The 25,200-nt window shown below is 38.9% G+C and overlaps 1 protein-coding gene across 5 annotated transcripts in view; it reads left to right on the plus strand.

Moving 5' to 3' along the window:
• Positions 1-25,200, plus strand: part of TENM3 (teneurin transmembrane protein 3) — a 539,016-nt gene that overhangs the window by 379,273 nt on the left and 134,543 nt on the right. For all 5 annotated transcript variants that reach the window (XM_074353570.1, XM_074353571.1, XM_074353573.1 and 2 more), the window contains 2 exons: positions 1,706-1,943; positions 23,880-24,118. In XM_074353570.1, coding sequence (XP_074209671.1) covers positions 1,706-1,943; positions 23,880-24,118 — 477 coding nt within the window. The remainder of the gene's footprint in view (positions 1-1,705; positions 1,944-23,879; positions 24,119-25,200) is intronic.

Consider the following 25,200-nt stretch of genomic DNA (forward strand, 5'->3'; position numbering starts at 1 on the left):
CCGGGAACAACAAAGCTAATTAGTTATATGATACCTGAATAATAAATCTTCCATGAATTTTCTTTTTTTCTGACAATTAAAACTGTATGTGCTGTTTAAACCCTGCCATTCTTTCGAAGGTTAATTTCAATTTAACTGAGATTTAGCCACCTGTCATTTTTCATGAGCAGCAAAATAGTGGACCAAGTAAGATTTCTGTAGTTTCTACCATGAGAACCTTTAAGAGTAGAGACTGTGCAAGGGAGCAGCTCTGTTTCAGAGATTTAGGTGTCCTTCAGTTCAAGAGTAAGAAATTATTCATTCTTAATATGATGTGGATTATTAGAAACCCCTGGAAACATGCTGTAATTACTGACATTATATGCTAAGGAAGGAGTTCTTTTAATTGTTGTACCCTGTAAAGAGGTTTGACAATATGTATTCAAACTATTACATATCATGTATTCATTTCCTGCCATCAGAATTTCAAATGTTAGACTGTATTATTTGGCTTAACAGTCACTGCTGGAGTTCACATTGTAGATGAAAGATAGTCTCTGTGTTTCCTATTCTCTTTTAATACATGCATTTATATTAATAGCACGATTTAACAACATCACTTTAAAATTATATTGCACTTTGACCTGCAGTTAGTCAAAAATTGACATCTTATTTGCGCGGAACCATAATAAGTTTAGCATTAAATTAAGGAGTCATCTGTCTGTTTGCTAGAATGTAGTATTTGTGAATTCTAGCATGTCCAGAGCTAGGTAATGAGATTGAAAAGTGGGTGTCAGATGTTACATTAATTTGTGTAGTTTAACTTATGACTTACTAGCTTTGGGGAATTTTTTTCCTGGTTACTACCTACTGTTGTGTTTATATTTTGAAGTCACTGGATCCCTGATGATTCTGGTGTCGTACAAAATATTCGTACCATCGACATAGAGGCATGAGTCGCTCTGGTCACCTATGACTTACTCGAAAATGTAGTTATACAGCATACTGTGAAATTGGAAAATCTGTTCTGTGTGTGTTCTAATGGATGTAACGGTCATTAAGTATATGAGTCTTCTGACGTTGTAATCAGATGTGATTCAGTCTGGTAAATATCCATGAAACAACATCTGCTTCACAGAGTGACCTTCTGCTAAAGAATACTTAGCATCTATTAGTAGATCATAGTGCAGATCTGCCTTATTTGAAATGCACTAAACTAGAGTCGTCTACTGCTGTTTAGCAACTAGCTTGTAATAATTTATTGCAGTTAAATAAAGCTTAAAAAAACTCCATTAAATAATTATAGGGATTATATGCATTTCCAGAACCTTTGTGTTCTGCTGAAATTACCCATTTAATTTCAGGGTTGGTTTGTTAAAAAAAAGCTGAAATCTAAAGGCACATTAGGGGAGCTGTCAGATGCTGTTTTCTGTAGGTGTTAATAAAACCAGATGAAAAAAAAATCTGAAACAAATTAAAACCAAAAGCAATTTTACCATCTGTTGTATATTAATTAGAACTTTGTGTATCAAGGGTAAACTTGCTCTTAGAGAATGTCACTGAACACCCGCTTAATAGAATAATATGCAAATATATTAGGTTATAGATTTATATGCAGTTTTTAATTCTAATTCATCTGCAGTGGATCCCCAAGAAATTGGTAGTGTGTATAGATGTGTATGTACACATACATATATATATCATGAGTTTTCTTTTCTTTTTTCAGAGCAACCTGCAAATAACCAAGGCCAGTCCACCCTGCAGCCTTTGCCACCTTCCCATAAGCAACACTCTGCACAGCATCATCCATCCATCACTTCTCTCAATAGAAACTCCCTGACCAATAGAAGGAACCAGAGTCCGGCCCCGCCGGCTGCTTTGCCCGCCGAGCTGCAAACCACACCCGAGTCCGTCCAGCTGCAGGACAGCTGGGTCCTTGGCAGTAATGTACCACTGGAAAGCAGGTGAGTGCTGACGTGAGACTTGCAGAGTATCTGGTTGTCGGGAGCACACAGTGTGCCTGCACGGGGGATGCATAGCTGAAAGTAGTCAACGAGCCATATTCTTTTCATAACGTCTGAAGTTGACAGGTAACTAGTCCAGCCCTTGCCTCAGCAAGAGTTTACCATTCTTACAGACTCTCTGCTTTGTCTTCCCTCGGAACAGTTCCAGGTTGTTGGCACTCTTACAGTTGCTGGGCCGGTGAACTTTCCCATCCTTTTCACACATGTCGTCGCCTGCAAGAGATGAGAATAAACGGCTTCAGTGAAACGTTCCCTCATTACCATGGCTTTTCTTATCTGCAGATGATTAGGCATGTGGAGAAAAGGGTGGACATGTAAATGTGATTCTCAGTCCCATGATTCAGTGAACACGTCAAGCTTCTGCTTGGTTCTAGACATCCCTGCTTCCGCAGACCACATTTTGCCCATTACATCATGAAATCATAGTGGTCTCCCACGTGTGATACTTAAGCACAAGTTCGGATGACCATTTATTTTCCAGTTTTATTATGTAGAATTATTACAGTTAGACTGCACATACACATTATATTGCATGTAAATACATATAAACAGTACACTGCACATTTTTTTAGTTTTCACATGTGTACTAATTATTGTTTCTAAGAACAGATTAGATCTTTAGCTTTTTTAAACTTATGTAGTTATCAATGGAATAAAGCCAACTACAAAATAAGAATCAACAGAATGTGGTAATCCAATCCTAAAGGACAGTCAAATGTACTTACACGTATTCAAGAAATCAAAATAATAATTAGTTCATTTGTATCCTTATTATTATTGTTACTACTTTTTAGATTCTTCATATAAATGACGTCAAATGGCATTTTTCTTTCTCTTTCTGGCCCACTTCACTTTGAATGACAGTCTTCAGGTCCATCCATACTGCTGCAAATGGCATTATTTTATTCTTTTTTATGGCTGAGTAGTGTTCCATTATATAAATGTACCACATCTTCTTTATCCAGTTGACAAGTTCAGATGACCATTTGTTAAGGACGGTTTTGTTTCTTGCTACACGAGGGAGATGGGACCTACTCTCTAAAGTTCCTTCCAGGGGGAGGGTATAGCTCAGTGGTAGAGCGCATGCTTAGCATGCCACAGGTCCTGGGTTCAATCCCCAGTACCTCCATTAAATTAATAAACCTAATTACCTTCCCCCCAAGAAAAACAAAAAATAATAAATAAATGATACATGAAAACATAAAAATTAAAAAAAATAAAGTTCCTTCCAGCATTATTCCTTTTCATGCTTAGAATGTTCTATTAGGAAATTCATCTTTACGATGAAATGAAACTCCATTCCTGAAGTTTCCATCCTCTGGTCGCCATCATGCAGTTGGTAGTCTGGAAGTGTACAAAATCATTTTGTCCCATTTCCACATGATGGCCTGTGGGGCCCTCAGTCTTCCTTTCCAGAGACTTCTCCAGCTCAGGGCTCCTGCTCTGACACATACTGGTGTTTCGGTGAGCTTCTTAAAAATTACGACTTCTGGCAAAGGTTAGCCCAGTTAGCAGCCTTCTGATACCAAAGTATAAGCCAGTAAGAGCTATTTTGAGCTAATCCATTTCATTTTTAAATATCTCCAGGTACAAAAGAATTTTACCTTCTTCCTTTGGCCGGAACCTCAACAGTCAGTGTCTCCTTTAGATGATGTATTGCGCCAACAGAAAGTGTGGCGTCCTTGTCACTGGTCTCCTGTTGGCAGCTCTACAGCAAAGTTCCCCTGACATTCCTGTTCATATTTATTCCTTCCCTAAGCTTCCAGGAGGTTCAGAGGAAAAGAACCATCACCACATAAAGCCAAACAGAGGACTCTGGACCTCCTGGCAGAGTGTTCACCCCACATGCCCTGCTCTGTAGAGCCCTTGGCTAAAGCTAGCATTTAAATTAGCTTCTGGATGAAGAAACGGGTCTCACAATGAATAAATTGCTGCTTTTTTTTTTTTTTTTTTTTTTTTTGTGCCATTAAGTGCATGATCTAAACCAATCTGCCCTGAGGAGGAGCTCACAAGAGATCCTCACAGTTAGCTGCCAACAATAAAAATCTCTCTCTCTTTTCTTTTACTCTTGACCTAAGAACAAGGTTCCGAAGAACCCTTATCTTTTTATCTATGGTGTCAGCCAAAAGTAGTTGGGGTTTATTGTTTCTTTTGTATTATTGAGCTCTCTTCTGGGAGAAATTAGATAGAGAAGGTACAAGAGAAGTCGGCAAACAGCACATTTCTCCATTTCCAGACAAAGAGTCATGTGCACAGGGGTTTGGGGTTTTTTTTCCCTGAGATTATTAGCACAGAGCTAAATTTACCCAGTGTAATTAATTAGCACACACTGAACAACTAATCAACACTGATCCACTATTGTCATTTGGAAAAAAATTTTATTAGGAAAAGAGTAATTTTCCAGTTGAGTCATCAAATTGAATATGGATAATTGCATTGTCGTTGACAATAATTGTTTTGACAAATATTTATGAAATATGCCAAGTTAGGTCATCAGAAATGTGTTTAATTTTAGGGATGTGCTGTTTAGCACAAAAGCCTCAAAAACTGGAAGTTGTCAATGGGAGGGTTGGTGTTCCTGGAAGCCCTGTCTTTTAGTGCAATAATTTGGAATAATTTAGGGGAAAGAAAAGATGTGTTCTTGTTATTCCTCATATTGTAGTAATGAAATTTGTTGGTGGGAAGTTAGGAAAGAAGGTAACTGTTTAGAAGACAACCCACAGTAGCTATATGTGAAATTGTAGCTGATTTCTCTAAATTCAGACCATATAAGAAATCACTCTCATGGCGATTTCAAAGCCATGCTATTTGAAATTCCATTTCAAAGCAATCCCATTAGAGCACCATCAATGGAGTTACATTTCATAGCTTCATGAATTGACATGGAAAGGAAACCTACCAGCCAATACTCTCTCACACATAGAGGAAGAGAATATAATGAATCTAAAAATTATATATCATGGTAAAATTTTTTAATCTGTAGTATAATTTTGTTATTTTCGCCTTTTCCAATGTTCACATCTTACAATATAACTAATCAAAAGAAATGGCATTTCCACTGGCAGGTACTCAGTGAATCCACCTGGGCAGTGGTGCGAAAATTTCACACTGAACTGACATAGTGCTACTGTGGTTTCTTTAATAGTCTCACTTGGTTGGAACTCTTGAGGTGAAGAACCAGTCTTATTTATCATTGATTTTTTCCTTTTTCAGTTAAGATTCCCTATTGAGTATGATTCTCAGGCCGGGTTTCAACGATATGAACAGCTTCATCCAGACTTGTGCCTGCCTTTAACTATTTTTTTCATTTAGGGTAGAGTTTCATCTTTGGCAATTATTGCTATTTATACATACACTCATCTGACTGATTCTCCTTTTTCTGAGACTGTCTTTAAAGCATATGAGATACAAAGGATGAAATTCAGCTATGCTTAGAGAAAAGCCTCTGTATTTCCCGTCTCTTCCTCTTTTCTCCTTTCAGCATACACTGATCATAGGCGGTTACGAGTGACATAATTATCCATGAAAATCTCAGTAATTTGCACATAAACTTGGTGGAGAAGACAGAAAAGACTTGTCCTACCTGCTTGAACGTAGCTTTCATTTTGATTTCTTAAAAAGCATTTGATTTTCCACCAGCAGTTTCTTGCCTCCATAGGTGTTTATTTCCTTTCTCTAATGAATTTAACATTTGCTGCTGCTGGAGACAATCTTACCATGTACTATACATTTCTACTCAGTAAATAGAGCAGTTCTGGCCGCCAGTCTCCAGTGAGTTTCAGATCCCCAATCATGTCAAGATCCAAACAAGTATTTGTAGTTTATCAGCAAATTCTTATTATATCATCATCGCCTGAAAATAACAATCAGGGTTTAGATGTCACACTGATACTTGCTTAGAATTTTTCTTAAGATTCCTTTTCTTTGAGTTATTTCTTGGACTTTGTATAATTCATTTTTAGAGCATCTGATAGGCTGTAGCTCATGCTTTGTTTATTTTATAACTCAGCTGCTTCCGTACATAATAATAGCCGCTACCAGAACTTAGAGGAGCTGGAGAAAAGCTTACACTTGACCCAGGAGAGCAACAGCACTTAAAGGTGTAGGACAGAGACTCTCACTGAGCAGCCTGACCTTCAGCAATTGTAAAGTTAATTGCCTGCAAGTTCCTCGTTTATATATGTGAATTAAGTAGCTTAGTAGTTAGTTACCTATTAGATGTTAACTAAGTCGTTCATTTGCAGCTATTTAATAAAAGATTTATTAAAGTCTTGTTTTATTATGAAGTCTTTTTTGGCATTGATAGTTCATTAGTTAATGTTCCCATAGCTTTTTACCTTGTAGTTCAGTAATGCTTTGCTAATTATTAATGTATGAAACTGCATATTAAATTATCTTTTCATTATTGCATTTTTAATTTACGTATCGAGATGTCTCGGGCTGCTATAATGTGAGATCAATTGTGATATCTTTAAAAAAAATACCTAAACGGAAGTATGATTTACTAAACTCAGGTGTTCTTTTTTTTTTTTTTTTTTTCCTTCTTTTATCTTCACTGTAAAAGGTTCTGAGGGAAAGGCAAGACAATAATCAGGTCTGAGTCAGCCTTGCCAGTTAAGAAGTCTAGGCCGCAGCCTGCACTTCGTGGCTTATAAGCAGCTACCTTTAGCAAGGTAGTAAGGAGTGAGATCTTTCATTATTAAAGGTAGAGCCGTCAGTAGAATAGCCCTGGCAAAGTAGCCCGCTGACTGGAGTTTACTGACTTAGGCGCATCCTTTTGTTAAAGGTAGTTTGAGGAAACCCAAGGGGCACCTGTGGGAAAAGAGAAAAATCACAGAATACAGCCAAGAGAGGCAAAAATGAAGAAGCTAAGGTTACTGGACATAAACTTCAAAATTGAACCTGGGCCAAGGCTAAGAAATTCTTAATCTTTGAGAGTCTCGCCATCTCCATTTGTTAAAAAAAAAAAAAACTAAACTCGTCTAAGATTATAAACTGAGTAGTAAATAATCAAATGGGTTCCAGATCTCTTGACATAGTTCACCTTCAGCATCTTACGGCGTTTGTTAAAAGGCCTGTAGAGGGCCGGAGGGGGGGCAGCGGTAGGAGTGATGGGAGGGAAGAGGAAGAGGGTATGTGATGAATGGGGATTTGCTCGGAGGTGTTTCTACTTAAGACTTGTTTCAACTTGTGGCTTAAAAACTTCTGTCGCAGTGAGAGGAGGAGAGCTCAAGAAGCTGCTGTAGTCCTGATTCAGTGCCTGTGTCCTCCTGGGACCCTGTAATTGATCAGCACCCAGTGCGAGTGTGAAACAGGAGTGTGAACAGTCACACTGGGACTACAGGCCTAAGAGGGACATGTGGTTGCCCTATCACGTTTTATTCCCAAGAGTAAAGTTATAAGTTCATATTAGTTTATACCTAAAGCAAACAGTAAGATGGAGAGGAAGTGAGAGGCAGTAGAAACTCAGCCACGGACTGAATACAGGTGAGACTCCCGCTTTAAAATTTTCTAGTTTCTGCTGCCAACTTGTAGCAAGTACTTAACCCATTGTCAACCCCTTCACAGAAAGCTCATCTGTCAGCCCCCAAAATATGTACCTCCTCAAATGATACAGAAGATATTTGTCCTGATTTTCTTCTTACAATATCAAGACAACAAGAGGGGGCATATAGTGAAGCCAGCATATTGAATGACACTTTTTTTTTTTTTTTAGAAAAGTTCACATTTGATTTTTTAAATGTAAAATGTTAAAGGTAAATCACATATTAACTAAAAATGTTAAAGATAAAATCCGATCCTGAATTTAAAGGACGAACAGCCATGTGTGTCCGGCAGCATTACCACTTGGTTTCCAAAACAATTCTCTCATGCTGAAAGAGAGAATTCCTTCCTCATTCTACAATAAAGTATGGGATAAAGATTCAAAGATGATTACTAAGATAAATGAAAGCAAAATCATAATATTTTTAAATGGATGATTCCTGTTAACCATTTGTAATGCTACAGCCTCAGCTTGGTTGTTAGCGGTCATCATGCCAGTGCTTAAAATGAGGAAGTAGGCTGTGGACTGAATAGTGGCTCTAAAATGAAGGTCATTCCCAGGAGTCAATATTGATGTATATTCCTGAATAAAGCCCAGTAGATCTGGCAGGGATATAAACACAGTTTAGCATCATGAGAAGGGCATGTGCTCTGCAATCTGATTTTTAATCCTAGATCCATCATTTAAACTAGTTATATAATCATCTACAAATTATTTAAATCTGAGATCAATTTCCAACGCAATAATACCTTCTCAAAAATAGTGTTGTATTAAATGAAATGATGTGAACAAAACACCTATGACATGATAGGTGCTCCATAAATTTTTTAAAAATATGTCCGAATGATAAGAGTAATGCCAACCATTGCTTAGGGTAAGACAAACTAACTGGTTAACAGTTGAACAAATATCTTTTATCATTAAGTAGCTCTCTTCTCTCCAAGAATGAGGAACATATTTGTCTTTACTGGAATATTGCTAATTTATCTTTATGTGTAAGGCAGTCCAAGTCTAAACCATAGTTTCACCAGACTAAAATCTCTTGGTTTTTTGGTTTTTTGGTTTTTTTTACACTATTCTTGTCATTCAACAAAAAGTAGATAAATTTGTGCAGGTCGGAACCCCACATCTGTTAATTTTGTTCTTGAGAAGAAGAAAAAAAATCTTCAAATTATAATGAAAAGCAGCTATTCAAACCCGTGAAACATTTAATTAACTAAAGTAGTAAATGTTTGCAGTGGATCCGTAAAAGGCTTGATAGATGCATTGTCTTCACATCAGTCAGAAGGTGTAGAACCCAGCTTGTATTTAAGGTTTTTTAAGCTTCAGGTATCTTTTGAATGAAGTTACTGTACAATAGAGGAGAAGCGTTATTTTGTTTAATTGAGGTGAACCAGTTTTTTTTTTTTTTTAACAGCAATTAAGACACCAGGAAAGTATGCATTAATCATTTGCTATAGGCCTTAAATGATTTTTGAAAGCAGAAATTGCAAATACTACGTAGTCTGATAATGTTTGGTTTCAGGTAACCAGCAATCTGTATAAAATATTCATACGGGATAACCTTAATTTCCATAGTACCTAGGGAAATGAATTCGTAATTACTTCTAACACACATCTAGTCACTGCTCTGAACATGATCAAAGTAAAAGGTCACCTGTGCCGTAACTCTGGTCATAGCTAATGACTGTGATTTAATCATTATCTTTTTCTGAATGTGACCATTTCGTTTCGAGGCACCTCTCTTCTTCCTCAGCAACGGTTTTTGGAGGTTAGTTTTAATTCTTCTGCTCTTCACTAATATGGTCTGTGAAAATACGTTTCAATCCTCTTTCCTTGATTTTGCATGAGTGTGTGTGAGTCTGTGTGTGATCTCTGCTTAACATCATTAGTGCACATTGATTTTATCTCTTCCTAGAATTTATTATCCAGATTTAAAACTCTGTTTCTCTCTAGAATTTCATCCTCTGGTTCATCCCCAATTAATATATATCCTATCAAAGACAGTTGCTTGTCTTTTCCTGTGTTTCTTCACTTTGCCTTGAGAAACTTCCACCTCTTTTCTTTCTTTCTCCTTTAATTTCAAAGCTGAGCCTGTGTTCTGTTACACCGTTCTCAGAACCTTTTCTTCTTGGCCAGTAAGATTAAATTCTTGGACATGCAATTAACCAAGTAAGTTTAATAAATTCTGTTTGATAACCCTTCTGAATCTGCCGTGACCCTCTTTGTGACTTCTTAGCATCTCACCTGGTATTCTGAACCACTTGAAATACTACCACCAGAATTCATCTTATTCCAGTTACATCCTGCACGGATATGCAGGATGTGGTCATGGTGTACTAGAAGCCAGATCTGGTTTAAAAATCTCAACATCCTACTAGCTAGATAACCCTGGGCTAACTACTCATACATTTCTACCTTGTTTTTTCATAAAATGGGTTTGATGATACCTCGCAAAGATTTAATAAGGCTTCATGTGAATGTCATATGTAAAGTACCCAGCCCTTCAGTCTATTTGCTTCTCTTTATTCCTTCCTTATGCTGTACATTTGAAAGTAAAGCAGTCGAGTTTGTATTTAGAAGGTACATAACAGCTACCAAGGTAGTAAAGACCTGGTAAAGGCAACGACAACTACCAAGGACTTACATGTTGATTAATTCCTGTGAGCAGCTAGGTAGCTGTTTCAGCTTCGGGGCAAGGTATTTTATTACAGTGAGAATAATCACTGTCTCCTCAGTTTAATTGGGGTGACTTCCTAGCGGAGATAAACTGTGAAGTAAATTTTCAAAGACAGGGTTTGTTTTAGAAAAAGCTAACAGTGATAATATGGAAGGAAATAAAGTCATGCCTGATTGTGTTCATTTATTCAGCCAATATTTATGAAAGTCTTACAATTTATCTCTATGGAGAACTCAAGTTTATTACAGAGGACCTGGAAAAGGGGTGACTGCTTTTGACAAAGCTGCACTACACTCTAGAACAAATTTCAGAAGTGGAATTGCTCTTAGAGAGTATCTAACCTTACCTTCTTTTTAAGGCCCATGGAGATTCAGTGAGCTGCCCAAGGTCACCTGAAAGGGGGTTAAAAAAAAGCATTCAACTCCAAAATATATGTATTTATTACTAGGTTATACAGTTGTAACAACATACTAACCTTCAGATGTTATCATTCATATACAAAACTAAACATTAGAAGGATGAAATGAGGTAAATAATATTTAAATTTTTTTTTTTTGTTAAATACTTGTTGCTCATGGTCACACATCTGATTGGCCAGGATACCTTCAACATCTAACAACCCTGAAATTCTTTTATTTTTTGTAAACGTACATTGCCACCTGAAATTCTTCTCTAACTCAATCGTACTTCCTCCTCAAATTTATAGAAAGAGCTTTGCTGAACAATTTTAAGCCATCAATAATTAAATGAATTAATAATTAAATAGATTAAGTCTTGTTCAAATAGCACATAGGAATTTTAAGATGTTCTTTTTCATTTCCATTTTAATTTTAATATATTTAGTTTGTAATAACTGCCAACTGTAGTGTTACTGATATCTTAAAACATGTAAGAAACTGTCTGACGTAGATTTGTGCATTTGATGCCATGGCCACACCATTAAAATAACCCAAATGTAAAACAGAGGCGTCTAAGCTATTTTAGCCATCTTGATAATTTTTTTTTAATCTGCATATTTAATCCTATTGCTCAGTTCTTAATGCTCCCAAATTCTGTAACCTGACTTGGTGCTTGATTACAGACATGTATTAAAACAAGTCACAGTGAACATATTTTGTATTTTGTATTTTGTTTCCTATTGTAGCCATATATATTTTATACAGGTGTGGTTATACTTAAATTTTATATTATATGTCTCTCACATACTTAAGACTGAAAAGTAAATGTGAAAAACAGCAAAGAATTCACTGAGGTATATTTCCCACAAGTCACCTTAATACACTCTAGAATTTTGCATCCCAATTTTCCGAGACCAATTAACCTGTAATGCACACAGACTGTCCGTACATTCAGTATAATTACAAACTGATTCAGTAGCAATTGCTAAAATGTATAATTATTAATACATTCATCTTGCAAGTTTTTTGTAAAATACTATAAAAACAATTTTTGTCTCCAATCTCTTTTAGTACAACCACCTAATAGCTCATATTAATTCAGGTAACAGCAGTGAAAGGTATCTTGTTTATAAGCTTTTCATTTAAGACATTTTTCTTGCTGGGATCACCTCCTAGTGTGAAAGCTGTCCAAAGATAATAGCACATCAATTCAAAAGTGTAATAGATTTGAGACCACAACGTGCTATCAGCATGCAGTCCTTTATCAGTCTCACTAACTCACTGTGTCGCAGCGAGAATCATTACATATTTGTTCTTTTGTTTTCCCGTCAAAATATATAATTTACATTCTAATGCTGATTACTCACTTGGAGGATGTTTAATTTTCTTATTTAAAATATTTTTCTTTAAAATGCATACCATAATTAATTTAAAGGTAATAAAAGAAGAGGCGTTTTAATTAGTAGGCATCTAAAATATTTTCTTTTTGGTAATTCAGGGATGCCCTGTGTATTACTTACTATAAAACATTTTCAGACAAATTTATAATAATAATACCTTTATATTAGAAGCGAAATAATTAAACCATTTTGAACAAGCCCTGTCTAATTCTTAGAGCATTTACACACACACACATCACCTTTACTACACTCATTTTAAAATTAGTAGAAATTAAATTATCAAAGTGCAAAGTGAGAAATACTGAAGTTTAGTTTATCAGTGACTCAACTCGAGGTAAATTTTATTATTTCTTAACTGTTTCACCTTTTTATCACCCCGTGAGATGAACCTTTTAAGTTTTTAGATCCCAGCTGCTAATTTTTTATTCTTAGATACAGATTTTGGCAGGTGTGACTAGCTGCCACCACAGTGGTTCTTGAAGAAGTTGATTAAAAACCAGTCCTCCAAATACTTTTTACTGTCCTGGTACCAGTTAAGTGCTCTCCTAGGTGCTTTTGCTTCCACCCTTGGAAACATGTTTTAAAATAGTATCTAAAGAATTAAAGTATAAAAGAAAAAACTTAAACTATAACACAGGATTCTGCGTGGAATTTTTTTTTTCAATTATGCTGGAATTCTGCTCCCTCTGAACCTCAGTGAGAGAAATTTTTTTCATCATGTAGTTTTGTAGATCAGAAGCTGCCACAGCTGCAACCTCTGTCAGGGTGTAGGAGTGTGCACCCACGGTGGCCAGTGCTAGGAACACCGCCTTGACTGTCACTACTTTGTCCTCAGCCGCTTCAAAGGAGAAAAGTTAGGGAGGAGACATGTTGTGCAGGAAAATGGTGTTACTTTGTTTCCTTCCCAAAGTAGCAGATGTGTAAAGGGGTAAGGAGGTGTGTGTGTGTGTGTACAGTGCCTTTAAAATATTTAGAGTTGGGCTTTGCAGAATAAAGAAAGTTAGTAGAGACAGCTCTTTTCTCTCCTATAATAAATTGAAGCAAAGTTTTTAGAGGAAAAAATATAAAAACATTATGTAAAGACTACTCCAGCCAAAAAGGTTAAGGGTAGAGAGAGCACATTATCTGTTTGAAGGAAAGTAGTGAAACCTTTGGGGAAGTTGTAAATACCGGAGATGAATTATCAGCGTGACTTCTACATGACTCAGAAATTCAAGTGTTAAGTTCAAAGAGAAGAGGAAAGAGCTCCCCAAAAGAAGGCACCTGGGAATAAGACAGTATGTTGCTGACTGTTTAATACACACAGGGAACTACAGCTACTATAGGAAGCAAAGAAGAACCAGAAGAGAACGGGTCCTGGTGTCTCATTTAGAGATAAAGGCCAGTAAACATGGTAGACATTTAAAAATAGCAGTGAGATTAGAATGGATGGGGAACCAATTTCTTAACAATAGGTGACACTGAAAGGAAAGAACAATAAGAAAGAGTGTTGGAAGTAAAGAATTAAGAGATGACACAAAACGATGAAAAATGTTTAAGCCATTCAATTCTGAGGTCAAAGGGATTGAGCCTTGTATTGAACAAATTCCATTTGTTCTAAATTGACTCCTTGGAGTGAGCTCCCAGCAGTGAAGTCTAAGCGGGAGTCTTTGGAATTGATTTCCTGTTTTATTATACAGTCTAGTTGGGAGGCTTGAAGTTAAACTGAAGCTAAGAAACTAATATGCCAGTACCTTCACTGCAGTGGTTCTCAAAGTGTGAGGCCTGGACCAGTAACATCAGCCCCTAGGGTTCCACCCGAGACCTTCTATGTCTTAACAAGCCCTCCAAGGGATTCTGAGGCAAGCTAAAGTTTGAGAACTTCCGTGTTAATGTGTGTAATGGTCTTGAAGTACATTTCTGCTCATGTTGGTGGCCTAACCGTTCACTGTGTACATTCACAAGGCCCTACCAAAACCTGTGATTCCATCATCTGTCTGACGGAACTGTTTCTAGGAGAAGGACAGGTAACTGCAGAATACCTTCTCTGTTTTTTAATTTTTTTTATTGAGTTATAGTCATTTTACAGTGTTGTGTTGAATTCCAGTGTAGAGCACAATTTTTCAGTTATACATGAACATACATATATTCATTGTCACATTTTTTTCCACTGTGAGCTACCACAAGTTCTTGTATATATTTCCCTTGCTTTACAGTATAATCTTGTTTATCTTTTCTACGTATGCCTGTCAGTATCTACAAATTTTGAAATCCCAGTCTGTCCGTTCCCATCCCCCGCCCCCTTGGCAACCACAAGTTTGTATTCTATGTCTATGAGTCTGTTTCTGTTTTGTATTTATGTTCTTTTTTTTTTTTAGATTCCACATATGAGCAATCTCATATGGTATTTTTCTTTCTCTTTCTGGCTTTCTTCACTTAGAATGACGTTCTCCAGGAACATCCATGTTGCTGCAAATGGCATTATTTTTTATGGCTGAGTAGTATTCCATTGTATAAATATACCACAGCTTCTTTATCCAGTCTTCTGTTGATGGACATGTAGGTTGTTTCCATGTCTTGGCAATTGTAAATAGTGCTGCTATGAACATTGCGGTTCAGGTGTCTTTTTGAAGTAGGGTTCCTTCTGGATGTATGCCCAGGAGCAGGATTACTGGGTCATGCCATATGATGCAGAATACTTTTTGCACTCTTAATGCAGATGCAGTGTGGGTGGGCTTGTCCCTGAAAATTCATAGCAGCCTTTGCAGTGTCTTAGTTCCGGCATGTTACAAAGCTTCTGAGTTTCCATCATCCTTGACTGATGGAGATTTCTTTCCAAAAGAACTAGGTATTTAAGCACAGTAATTGTACAGCTGTCTTTGGATATCTATTAAGAATTAGTCTCTGAAAGGTAAGGAAAACCATTGCAAACCCAGCCTTGACTAGGAACACCTCATCTTCTATATGGACTTGCTTTCTTTAGTTTTCTGTTTAATAGCTGCCAAAAATGTTATATTTCCTTGCATCATTATCCTAAAGCACATCACTTAAACTGCTTTTCCAAGGTTTTTCATCCATTATAAACACATTGCTAGGTATACATTTAACAGGTAATCCAGTTGGCTTTGGAGTTGAAAAATCAGAATTTGATAGTGAAAGTTCTAAAGACCGTGACGATGCAGCACAGATTTTAAGGTTCAAAAAGCTTGGATAATAGTCACTGTCATCTTTCAGGTTTACTGTTTCTTGCGTATGTATCCTGACAAATATCTGGGGCTGTTTTAACTCCTGTATTATTTAATATATAATACTCTCAGTGATAGACTATTAGTAATTAAATGAGTCATAATGGGCAATATGGAAGGTAATGTACAATAATTAAATTTTGTATATTTTGAAAAAAATTTTAAGTATTTTTAATCTTAAATGGGATTCTAGGCCAACCAGCCATTGTTTTGGCATCACTGAGTGACTAAAACTATTTTGAACCCAGTAGTTAGTTTTAGCTTTCATATATTACCAGGTAAATTTAATCCACAAGTGTGGGATTCATTTGCTTCAAATCTGAAAATGTCATTTTGAAAGAGTCGTTTGATGTTGAGGAAATCTTATGAGACCTTTAATAAGCCTCTTAAATCCAGAAACTTACATTTTGCCAGAAGGAGAAAGAACCTATACCTTAAAATTTCCTCCACTCTTAAGTGAGAACTTTGGATTCTGAAGAGGTTGTAAATCTGACCAAATGTAGCCAATCTTTCTTCTTACTGGCATGTTGTCTTTGAAATCAGAGCATCCAATTTGGAAGCAAGCAATCTGTATTGTAGGTAAAATTTTTATTAATTTGCCTAGAAACATAACTATACGGTACGGCATCAAGACATGTGAACGGTTCACATTTAGTTTGATGTAAATTACCCTCTCTGTTCAACAAACACAATCAGAGCAGGAAGAAAGTTTCAACGTCTCCTGGGCAACAGAACCTTTCTTCGCATGAGATACAGTGGGTTTTAGACAATGGAAGTATTTTTCCAGGTGTCTGTGTGTCACCAGGAAAGGTTTCAGCTGTGCCTTTGGGACAGAAACTGAATGCTGGCTACTGTTCTCTTTTCATTCTAATCATCTGCTTTGTTTGCTGATCTCTCAAAAAGTGTTTGACACTGTATAAAATGCTGAAGGAAAAAAAAAACCCTCCATTCTATGAAGATAGCTGATTATGAAGTTAATCTAATTAAAATTTCATTCAGTGCTTGCACACTTTCTTTTTGACTTTTACCAGCTGTCCTCATGTCCCATTGAGGAAAAGACTCACACAGCTTTGAATGATGCTGTAACACATTATCCAGGGATGTTTCTCATTTTGGTGCCTACAATTTCCAACTTACTAAACTGTGTTCTTGATTTTAGAAGAATAACGTAATTGTATTAACCTGCTGAACAAAAGACAACCTGTTTGTTTTCTGGTGACTCTTATAAGCTTACAATTTAATTATACCTTATAACTTATTTAATTTTGTACTTGATGTTAGGATCTTTTAAAATGAGCACTGAATAAATTGATATTACATATGATATAAGATAGAGAGCCACATTTAAATGTACTCCAAAAATCTGATTAATTTTCGACTAAAAGTCTTGGAATAGTTAAGATTTGTGGTGATTACTTTGAAAGACAAAATCAATCAAAACTGAAGAGTCACCAAGGAACAAAACATACCTACTAAGACATTGAGTAAAAGAGCAAAACAGATTATAAGAAGCAATTGTAAGTGGTCTGAGGTAAGGGTAGGTAGAAATTATAGCTGGACAAATAGAAGCAATTCAGTGGTACTGTGCAGGTTTGGTATTTAAAATATGACATTTCATTTGAGAATAGAAGAAAATTTGAAATACGTTTGCCTCTTCTTGGCTTTGGCCAAACAAAATAAAAAACAGGTAATTGAAGTGTAAGAACTCAGAAGAACTTCTCCACCCTGGCCAAGAAAAAAAAAGAAAGAAATAAAAAAAAGCAAGGAAGAAATGCTGTAAAGGAAAGAATGCAAGATTCTCTGACAGGTTGAATACTGGTGAGAGGAGGGGATGGGCAGGATAGAAAAGTAATTGAAAATTACCCCTTAGCCCATTAGAGAGACGTAAAGGATACAGTTACCAACAGTGACTAAAAGATGGGAATGGGACTGCGAGAAAGATGAAGAGATTCAGTCTTTGTCCCCGCTAATTTCCAATTTGTGACATGACCCAGAGAAAGAGCTATCACAGAATCGGTCAGAAATACAAGCTCGAACCAGAAGGGGGAAGCTGAAATCAAAAGGTTGAAGGCAGATCAACAAAGAAATGGGTCTTTCAACTTAAGCAAAACGAGCAATTAATTGTGCTTAATACCAAGTGACCCACCCATAGTTGTGTTTCTGCTGCTCCACGGCGTCACAGTTAATGATGCCACGCAGTCCCACGGTGCTCGCCTGCTTGTTTTTGTCAATAGAATCCCCCTCAAGATTCCAAAGCCACAGAGCAACTGTTAGTGTTCGGTGACCTTCTGCACCAGCTGCCTCTGGGGCTTTGAAATTGATTTTCCTCATCTCAGTCTCTGATAGTCCCTCTTCAGGTGTGCGTCTCGAGTTCATCACCAGAGTGAAAACAGTGGCACAGATAGCTGAGGAACTGGAGGCAGGCGCCATGCAGGGCATCATTAGAAACATCAGAGCGAAATCAGCCTGCTCGGGTGTGCTCTGTGTTAAAAAGAAGCTGCTGGTGCTTCTGCTTTATCGCCGAATACAATGGGGGAATATTCTCACAGAGTCTGCTTTTTTCATTCCCAAATATGGTCTGAGAAGGAAAGAAAATTTCTGCCTTTATGCTCCAAACCTCATGCGGGTGCCGGGTCAAAACCAGATGTTTTTGATAGTAATTTTTGCAGAAATTTTTTATATTGTGAGAAGCATATCCCCAAGGCTGGATGACCCGGCGGAGAGTCACCGGGTGGGAAAGACTGAAATGACACTCAGGGGTAGGCGCCTTCTGGAGAACTGGGTGATGAAAGGAGTTTCTCACATGGAAACTCCTGGTACATACTTTTCACATAGCTGAATTCCTGTACTCATTTATCTGTTCGTTCATTAAATATCTGTGGAGTTCTAAACATAAAGTAAGCATGGCGTTCAACCTTGAAACTGTTTTTTTTTTTTTTAAGTCCTGGGCTTTTAAAGATACACATTAGTCATAAAATACACTTGTCAGTGTTTTGTGTTATCTGTATTGCAGTGGAAAGGACACTGTTGACTTTGGAAAGACAGCATGCTGTCTGAACCCCAAAATTGACAGATTCCTACCAAATCTGAAACTAATGTTCTCTGTAGGAAGTACGTTGAAAGAGACCTTTTCCACTCTTCTTGTTAGTGTCTGTGAGACTTTTTACATGTGCATTTTAACATTTCTATATTGAGATCTAATTTTACCTACAGGAACCATCCTCACATGAATGACATTATTTGTACATGGTTTCAAAATACATCAATTTAAGCAATCTTTACAAATTCTTTCTATACTTCCCTACTAGAAAGCCATCTGAAAACACTGAAGACCAATGATTCTGAAATATAATTCACAGGTGATTTGATTTCTCTTTCAATTATTTATTATGTACATACATCTCCAAGGCACTAGTTTGATGCCCCCCCACCCCCGACATGGATAGTAATTTAGACAGAGGAAGAGGAAGAGGAAATGTACTTCTGAGATATAAAGGCAGTGGCCAAATTAAAAAAAAAAATCAAATTCTACTTTCTCTCACAGCAACAGAAGTAAATGTATGAATTAAATAAGTTAGAAACTCTTTGAAGGTACAGAGTCTCTGGTTCCACTCACATTGATGAACATTGTATTTTTCAATAGTACATCTTTCTTTTCAACAGTATCTCAAAGTTGCATTTTGCTCCAAGAAAAATAATAATTTCCTAGCAATTCAAGCCTAGTTCTTGGAAGAGTTCCTTGCCAGGGTCACGAAAGCAGATGGACATCGTGTATCGATACGTAGATTTCAGAAACTGAAACAAAGATGTCCAGTTTGAAGTCGGTGTGTGTCTAGTGCATTGTCTTGAGCTTTTTTTTTTTTTTTTTTTTTTTTTTTTTTGGTTTGGAGACCAAGGTCATAATCTTTAGTCCCATCGGCTCAGCTTCAAACCTCATTTCCCGCTGGGAAAACAGCCCAGACCACTCTGAATAAAGCTGTAACACGTTTTCCAGATTTGCTTTTCATTTTGGTCCCTACAATTTCCAACTTTTATTTATTTGTTCTTATTTCGCCATGTACTTATTAGCTGTTAAGTCTTTGTCCAAAGTGCTTAATTTCTCTGAGACTCAATTTCCGCCTCGGCACAATGGTCACCGTTTTATTTATTTTACATTATTTGTGGTGCAACAACTATGTGCCAGGAACTAAGTCCTGAAAATACTCAGAGGTGAATAAGCCTTGGTAGAGTTTACATGCTAACGGGAGAAGACAGGCAGCAGAGTTCTGCAGTGGCTGTATCATTGGTATCCATCAACTTAGTACACTAGATACACAGCTTTTAAAAATATTTTTCTGTATATACTCGGGTGATGTGGGGCTCTCCCTCTCCTCCGCCACCCCCCAATCGCTGCTGTGAGCGCAGCGGGGAGCACCTGCTGCTGGATCTGCTGCCCCACAATGCTGAGTCTGGGTGCTCTCTGTTCCCTCGTTGCTGATCGCGTGTTACCGCTGAGACAGCCTGCACCCCAGTCCGCGTGGCCCCTTCCGGTCCAGTGGCACATGCTACCATTTCTCTGCTACTCTTGGAGCTGTGGAGGTCATTCTGCTTCTTATGAGTCACGCTGAGACACGGGATCTCAGGGCGGCTCCCTGTAACGGCATCACCGCCACCCTCCACCCGCCAGTTCTCTTTGGGATCCTGTGACCTCCGCAGGTCTCTGTCTGAGGTTTAAGGACAGGTTTCTTCTACTCCCAAGGCCCCCGGTCCACTCCGTGGTCCCACTTCTCCAGCCCTCCGCCTGGGGAGCCAGGAGTGGGACCTCTTGTCTCCAAGGCACAGAGAATCCTCCACCCTCATCCATCCCCACCCGCCACCAGTTCTCTCTTCCTAATCCTTAATGAGAAAATTGTCCAGTCTAAGGGAATCTTTACCTCCTAAATTCAGTTTATTTCACATTTTAATTTTATCCAGATGCTCTCTATTTCTGCTGTCCCCCTAGAGGTTCTTCATGGTACCAAGGACTAAGGCAAGGGAGTCTGCCTTTGGCCACGGGCCTCCATACCGGTTGCTGTTCTTTTTTTTAAGGAGGTGCTGGAGATTGAACCCAGAACCTCCCTCTCGCTGAGCATCTGCTCTACGACTGAGCCACACCCACCCCCTGGTTTCTGCTCAGGTGCTGCTGGTTCCTGTGTGCAGGGCTTCGTCAGGTAGCTCATTCTGCTATTTCCACACCCTCAGTCAAGGCACGGGAGTGTAGGGAGAGCCTCAGGCTTCTTTGGAGACTTGCAGACTACAGCCACCCCAGGTGCTGCTGGCCGAAGGCGAGGTCCGGCTTCTCTCCGCCCACCCGGTGGCATCCTCTGTTCTCATCAGCTCCCCTCCAGTTCTCGTTCTGCTCCCAGCCCGAAGGTCTCCAGGTCTGAAGAGAAACTCCTTTTTTATCTGACACTGTATTTCTGCCAAACATTCTGGTTACAGCCCAGTCCACTCCATTTCACCCAGTAGACCGGGCTTTAGGAAGCCAGCAAGATGCTGACTGTTCCTCTTTCTCGTCTTGTCTTATCTCTCCTGGAGGCAGTGCAGTAAATAACGCAGCTACTGGAACTGAGGGAGGAGAGGCAGAGCCAAGACAGGAAGGGGGACATTTTCAGGAAGGAAAAAAAAAACACACACATTTTAAATAGCATTAGAAATTTTAACCCACCACACGGGTAGACAGACAAGATCATAACCGATTGTAATAAGCACTTTGAAGAAATGAAGCAGGATGATATGAGGGAAAGTAAAGGGAACAGGGCTTCTGTAGGCTCTCTGTCTAGTCACATGGATCTGTCCAGCCTTACTTTCTCATGTGTCTCCTTTGAGACACTTTTTTTTATTTAATCATTTCCAGTGGCTTTGAGGAAATAGTCAGTACTGTGGGCCCCTGAGCCAGGCCCTTGCTCACTTGTCACGTGTAATCCTAAAACGGTGAGAACCTCGGATCAGGGAGCCATCCATCGTGTCAGCTGTTTTTGTAGTGATCATGGGCTATGATTTTTCCATCTTTAAGTGATTTTTAAAAGTTAAAAGATTTCATGACATGCAAAATTCTATGAGATTAAAATTCCGATGTCCATAAATCAAGTTTGATTTGATTACAGCCATACTCAATCAATTATGTATCGTCTGGCGCTGCTGTTACTAAGTAAGCTTCGTTGTGATGGTATGGCCCGAAAAGCTTAAAATATTCAATGTTTGGTCCTTTACAGAAGAAGGTTGCCTGCACCTGATCTGAATGATCACATTCCTCCTTGGCACGATACAGTCTGTCTTCTCATCCAGAGTACAGGCCCTCGAGTGGAATCGCCAACATCAAATTTGTAAACCAGGGAGTTCATTTTGAAGACATTGGTTTTGAGGGTGTTCTGTTGTGAACTGGGATTTAACGTCTTCAGATGATACTTTTGGATCTTTTGGAATATAGCCTCCAGTGAGTGAATTTGGGAAGAAAAATAGCCAATGCACATGGAGTACTTACCTGGTGCCAGATGTAAACATTCACTTCATCCTCATAAAATGCCTGTTTACTAGGTACTATGATTATTCCCATTTCATAGATGATAAAACCGAGATAGAAAATTTGAATAACTTACAAACTTCATTCAGGTAATTGTAAGTGAAGTCTGGATTTAAACTCAGACAGCCTGGTTCCAGAGCCCACATTCTTAGTAATCGTGCCGAATATGAATGTGGTAGTAGGTGCTAAAAATACCACTTCCAACATTTAATTCAGGTTATAAACTTTAAAATTTGCTTCATATAGTAGTTTCAAGGGGGAAAATGGATTCACAATACAGTTGCTAGTGTAATTTATAGAAGCAGTTACTTATCATTTGCATCTGTTCTAATTTTGTGGTTGACAAAGCATTTTTAGATTCATTAACTGGTTTACAGCTGTGTGAGGTAAGCAGGTTGTTAGCCTCAATTTAAAGAAGCAAGTGGGATCCTCAGGCCAGGAAGTGATCATCAATCTGGGAACTTATACCCAGCTCTGCTGATTTCTGATCCGGAATCCTTTCCCCTATACCCGTGTTAGGCAGACTTTCATGACTTTTAAGGTATCTGTACACGAGCTACATTATTATTCACCTAGCAATTTTCTGGAAATAGACTCTCTGTAACTTAAATTCCTGGTAATTTAATGCCTCTCCTAAGCAATAATATACATGAAATTATGAGTTTGATTCTACTTTCATTTCTCAAACACTTATGTTGTGTTTACTGTATTCCGAGTACTTTACAATGACTACTAGCTCATTTAAGCCTCATAATAACCCCAACAGGTAGATACGATTCCTGTTCCCATTTTCCAGATTAAGACACCAAAACTCAGAGAGGAGTTACATATCCTGCCCAAGGACACGTAGCTGGTATGGAAGCAATCTCGCTTCTGGGTTCTGTGCTTTTAACCCCCTAACTTGACATATTCAGTTCATTTTCTAATACCCATTAAAATAAGTACAATTAGTATTAAAATTTTAAATATTCAGCTGTGTCCCATTGAAAGTCATCTTGCGTGGAGGCTGGATTGTACCACAGTGGAACCTTCATGTCACCTACAGCCTCCTGCGTCTGAAAGGCAGAGCAGAGTCTGTTGACTTCATCAGACATCATCAGGGAAACAGTAATAAATGTCAGGACACAAACCAAACACCCAAGACGATACTAGCATACTGTGAAATGTAATCTATGAGAAGTATGGTGCTTTTTTCTAGATGTGGGGACTTTTCTTGTTAATAGGAATCTTAAAACTGGTCATCTTTCCTGAATTATTCCCTATACAGCACTCCAATCATGGGATCATTCAATTTCGGCTTAAACGTTTTCAAAGTAAGAGAACAGACACCTTCTAGATGCAGTTTTACCCCTGTTACTCAGCTCACGTTGGTAGGGGGGCTTTCTGTAGTTGATCTAACACCTGCCTCACTGAACTCTTCATTTATTTAGGTTGGTTTTAGAAAGTGCTCTGTGAATTCTTTCTCCCTCCACTTCTCCCCCCAGCAGATCTACCCTCCTGTTTGACATCCACTCAAAATAAAATTAGTTTGCCTCCCTTGTGAACTGACCAGCTGCCTGTGGCCAAGCCTGACCATACTTGTTATGGGGGAAGGCAGGTTGGATAAGAACGTTTCCTAGGCACACCCAGAAAAGAAATGGGCGTGCACGCGGTCGTGCAAGCTCGTGTTCGTAGGAGTCCATCTTCTCATGGGTAGCAAGCGCATGTCCTGCTAGGAAGTTAGCAAGTACTCTCCTTAAGCCACATGTGGGGAGACGTTCTTCGGCAATTGATAGAGGGAAGCTTGGAGATGCTTTTGTGTTTAGAACGTCTCTGCAGTCTCTCACGATCCCCCTTGAAGGGATGGTGATCGCTTGTGTGCGTAACTCCTCCTAGTCTCATTAGAAATCAGTCTCTCTCATCCCGCAGGCATCTCTACGAGTTGGGTTTTCTTGGTTAAGATATGTTCTCCATTGCTCTTTGTTTGAATTATATGCGGTAAGTGTTCACAAGCCAGAGAGAGGCAGGAGGGGAGAGCTCGGGCCTGGCCGGCTCTGCCCGCCCTCTTTCACGTCGTCGTGTCTGACAGCATGTCCTCTTGTTCTGCAGGCATTTCCTATTCAAAACAGGAACGGGGACCACGCCACTGTTCAGCACTGCGACCCCAGGATACACAATGGCGTCTGGTTCTGTTTACTCGCCGCCTACTCGGCCGCTGCCTAGAAACACCCTGTCAAGAAGCGCTTTCAAGTTCAAGAAGTCTTCCAAGTACTGCAGCTGGAAGTGCACCGCCCTGTGCGCCGTAGGGGTCTCGGTGCTCCTGGCAGTACTCCTGTCCTACTTCATAGGTAAGGACGATTTCTCAAACCCCTTTGTCTGTCAGTCGGGACGTTACATTATCGTTCAGTTGCTTTTATTTATTTATTTGGTTAAGAAGTGTCTCATAAGGCTGTATGTCATGGGGGGAGAGGTTGATACAAATGTAGTCTATTTTTTTCCTCTTGTTTTCTGAAGGGGAGGTAATTGCCTTTATTTTTTTAATTTATATTTGGAGGAGGTACTGGGGATTGAACCCAGGGCCTCGTGCATGCTATGCATGCACTCTACTGCTTAAGCTATACCGTCCCCCCAATATATTCTAAATCGCAGAGTGTTTTAAGTCATTTCTCACCATGTGGCGATAAATGGGAAAGCTGACTTTGCGCAAGGAATGAGGTCTGTCTTGGACGCACGCTAGAGCTTACATGTGTTGGACTTGTCCCTGGTGAGACGTGGGCAGTTGTGTGACATTTCATGCCCACGAAATAACTGATGCGCTTGCAGGAGCGAACGCTGGGCAGGAATCTCCCTCAGTGCACAATCAGTAGGAAGTTCTCTGATTCTTGTGATACTGCCCGTCTTTCGGCGGACTAAATGTAAGTCCCATCACTCAGGGCTGTCACCTGGCACTCAGGGATGCTCTCCAGAGGACCGTGCATCCGTAAAACCGTGACTGGATTAGGTACTCATTCCTCTACGTGGATTTTCCAGCTTTTCGGATGTAGTATTGATCATGTTTTTTGTTGAATGGTCACCCCAGTGATGGAAGCTGCTAATAGGAGTTGTGAATATGCCTTTTCTTTCACTGTTTCAGAACATAGAGAATCATTCAGACTATTGGGAAATGGCTTATCTCAAATGTCAGAAATGACCCCATCAGGTTTTGATCTGCTAGGAAGCATAGGGAAGGGCCTACTGCGTCAACGTGTGAACGGTGTTTGTGCACTGACATAAATCACAGACTGTGTGTTTGGCCAACAAGAGCAGTAGGCAGCGATGCGTCCTCCCGTTCACGAAGTGATCTGTGATGGCCCGTGAAACTCTGTAACTGGATAAGGGCGCTGCGGAGCCGTAGGTGGGAGAGCTTGACACTTTTGCAGCGAACCGGTTT

The sequence above is a fragment of the Camelus bactrianus genome, chromosome 26 (assembly GCF_048773025.1).
Source record: "Camelus bactrianus isolate YW-2024 breed Bactrian camel chromosome 26, ASM4877302v1, whole genome shotgun sequence".
NCBI lineage: Eukaryota > Metazoa > Chordata > Mammalia > Artiodactyla > Camelidae > Camelus > Camelus bactrianus.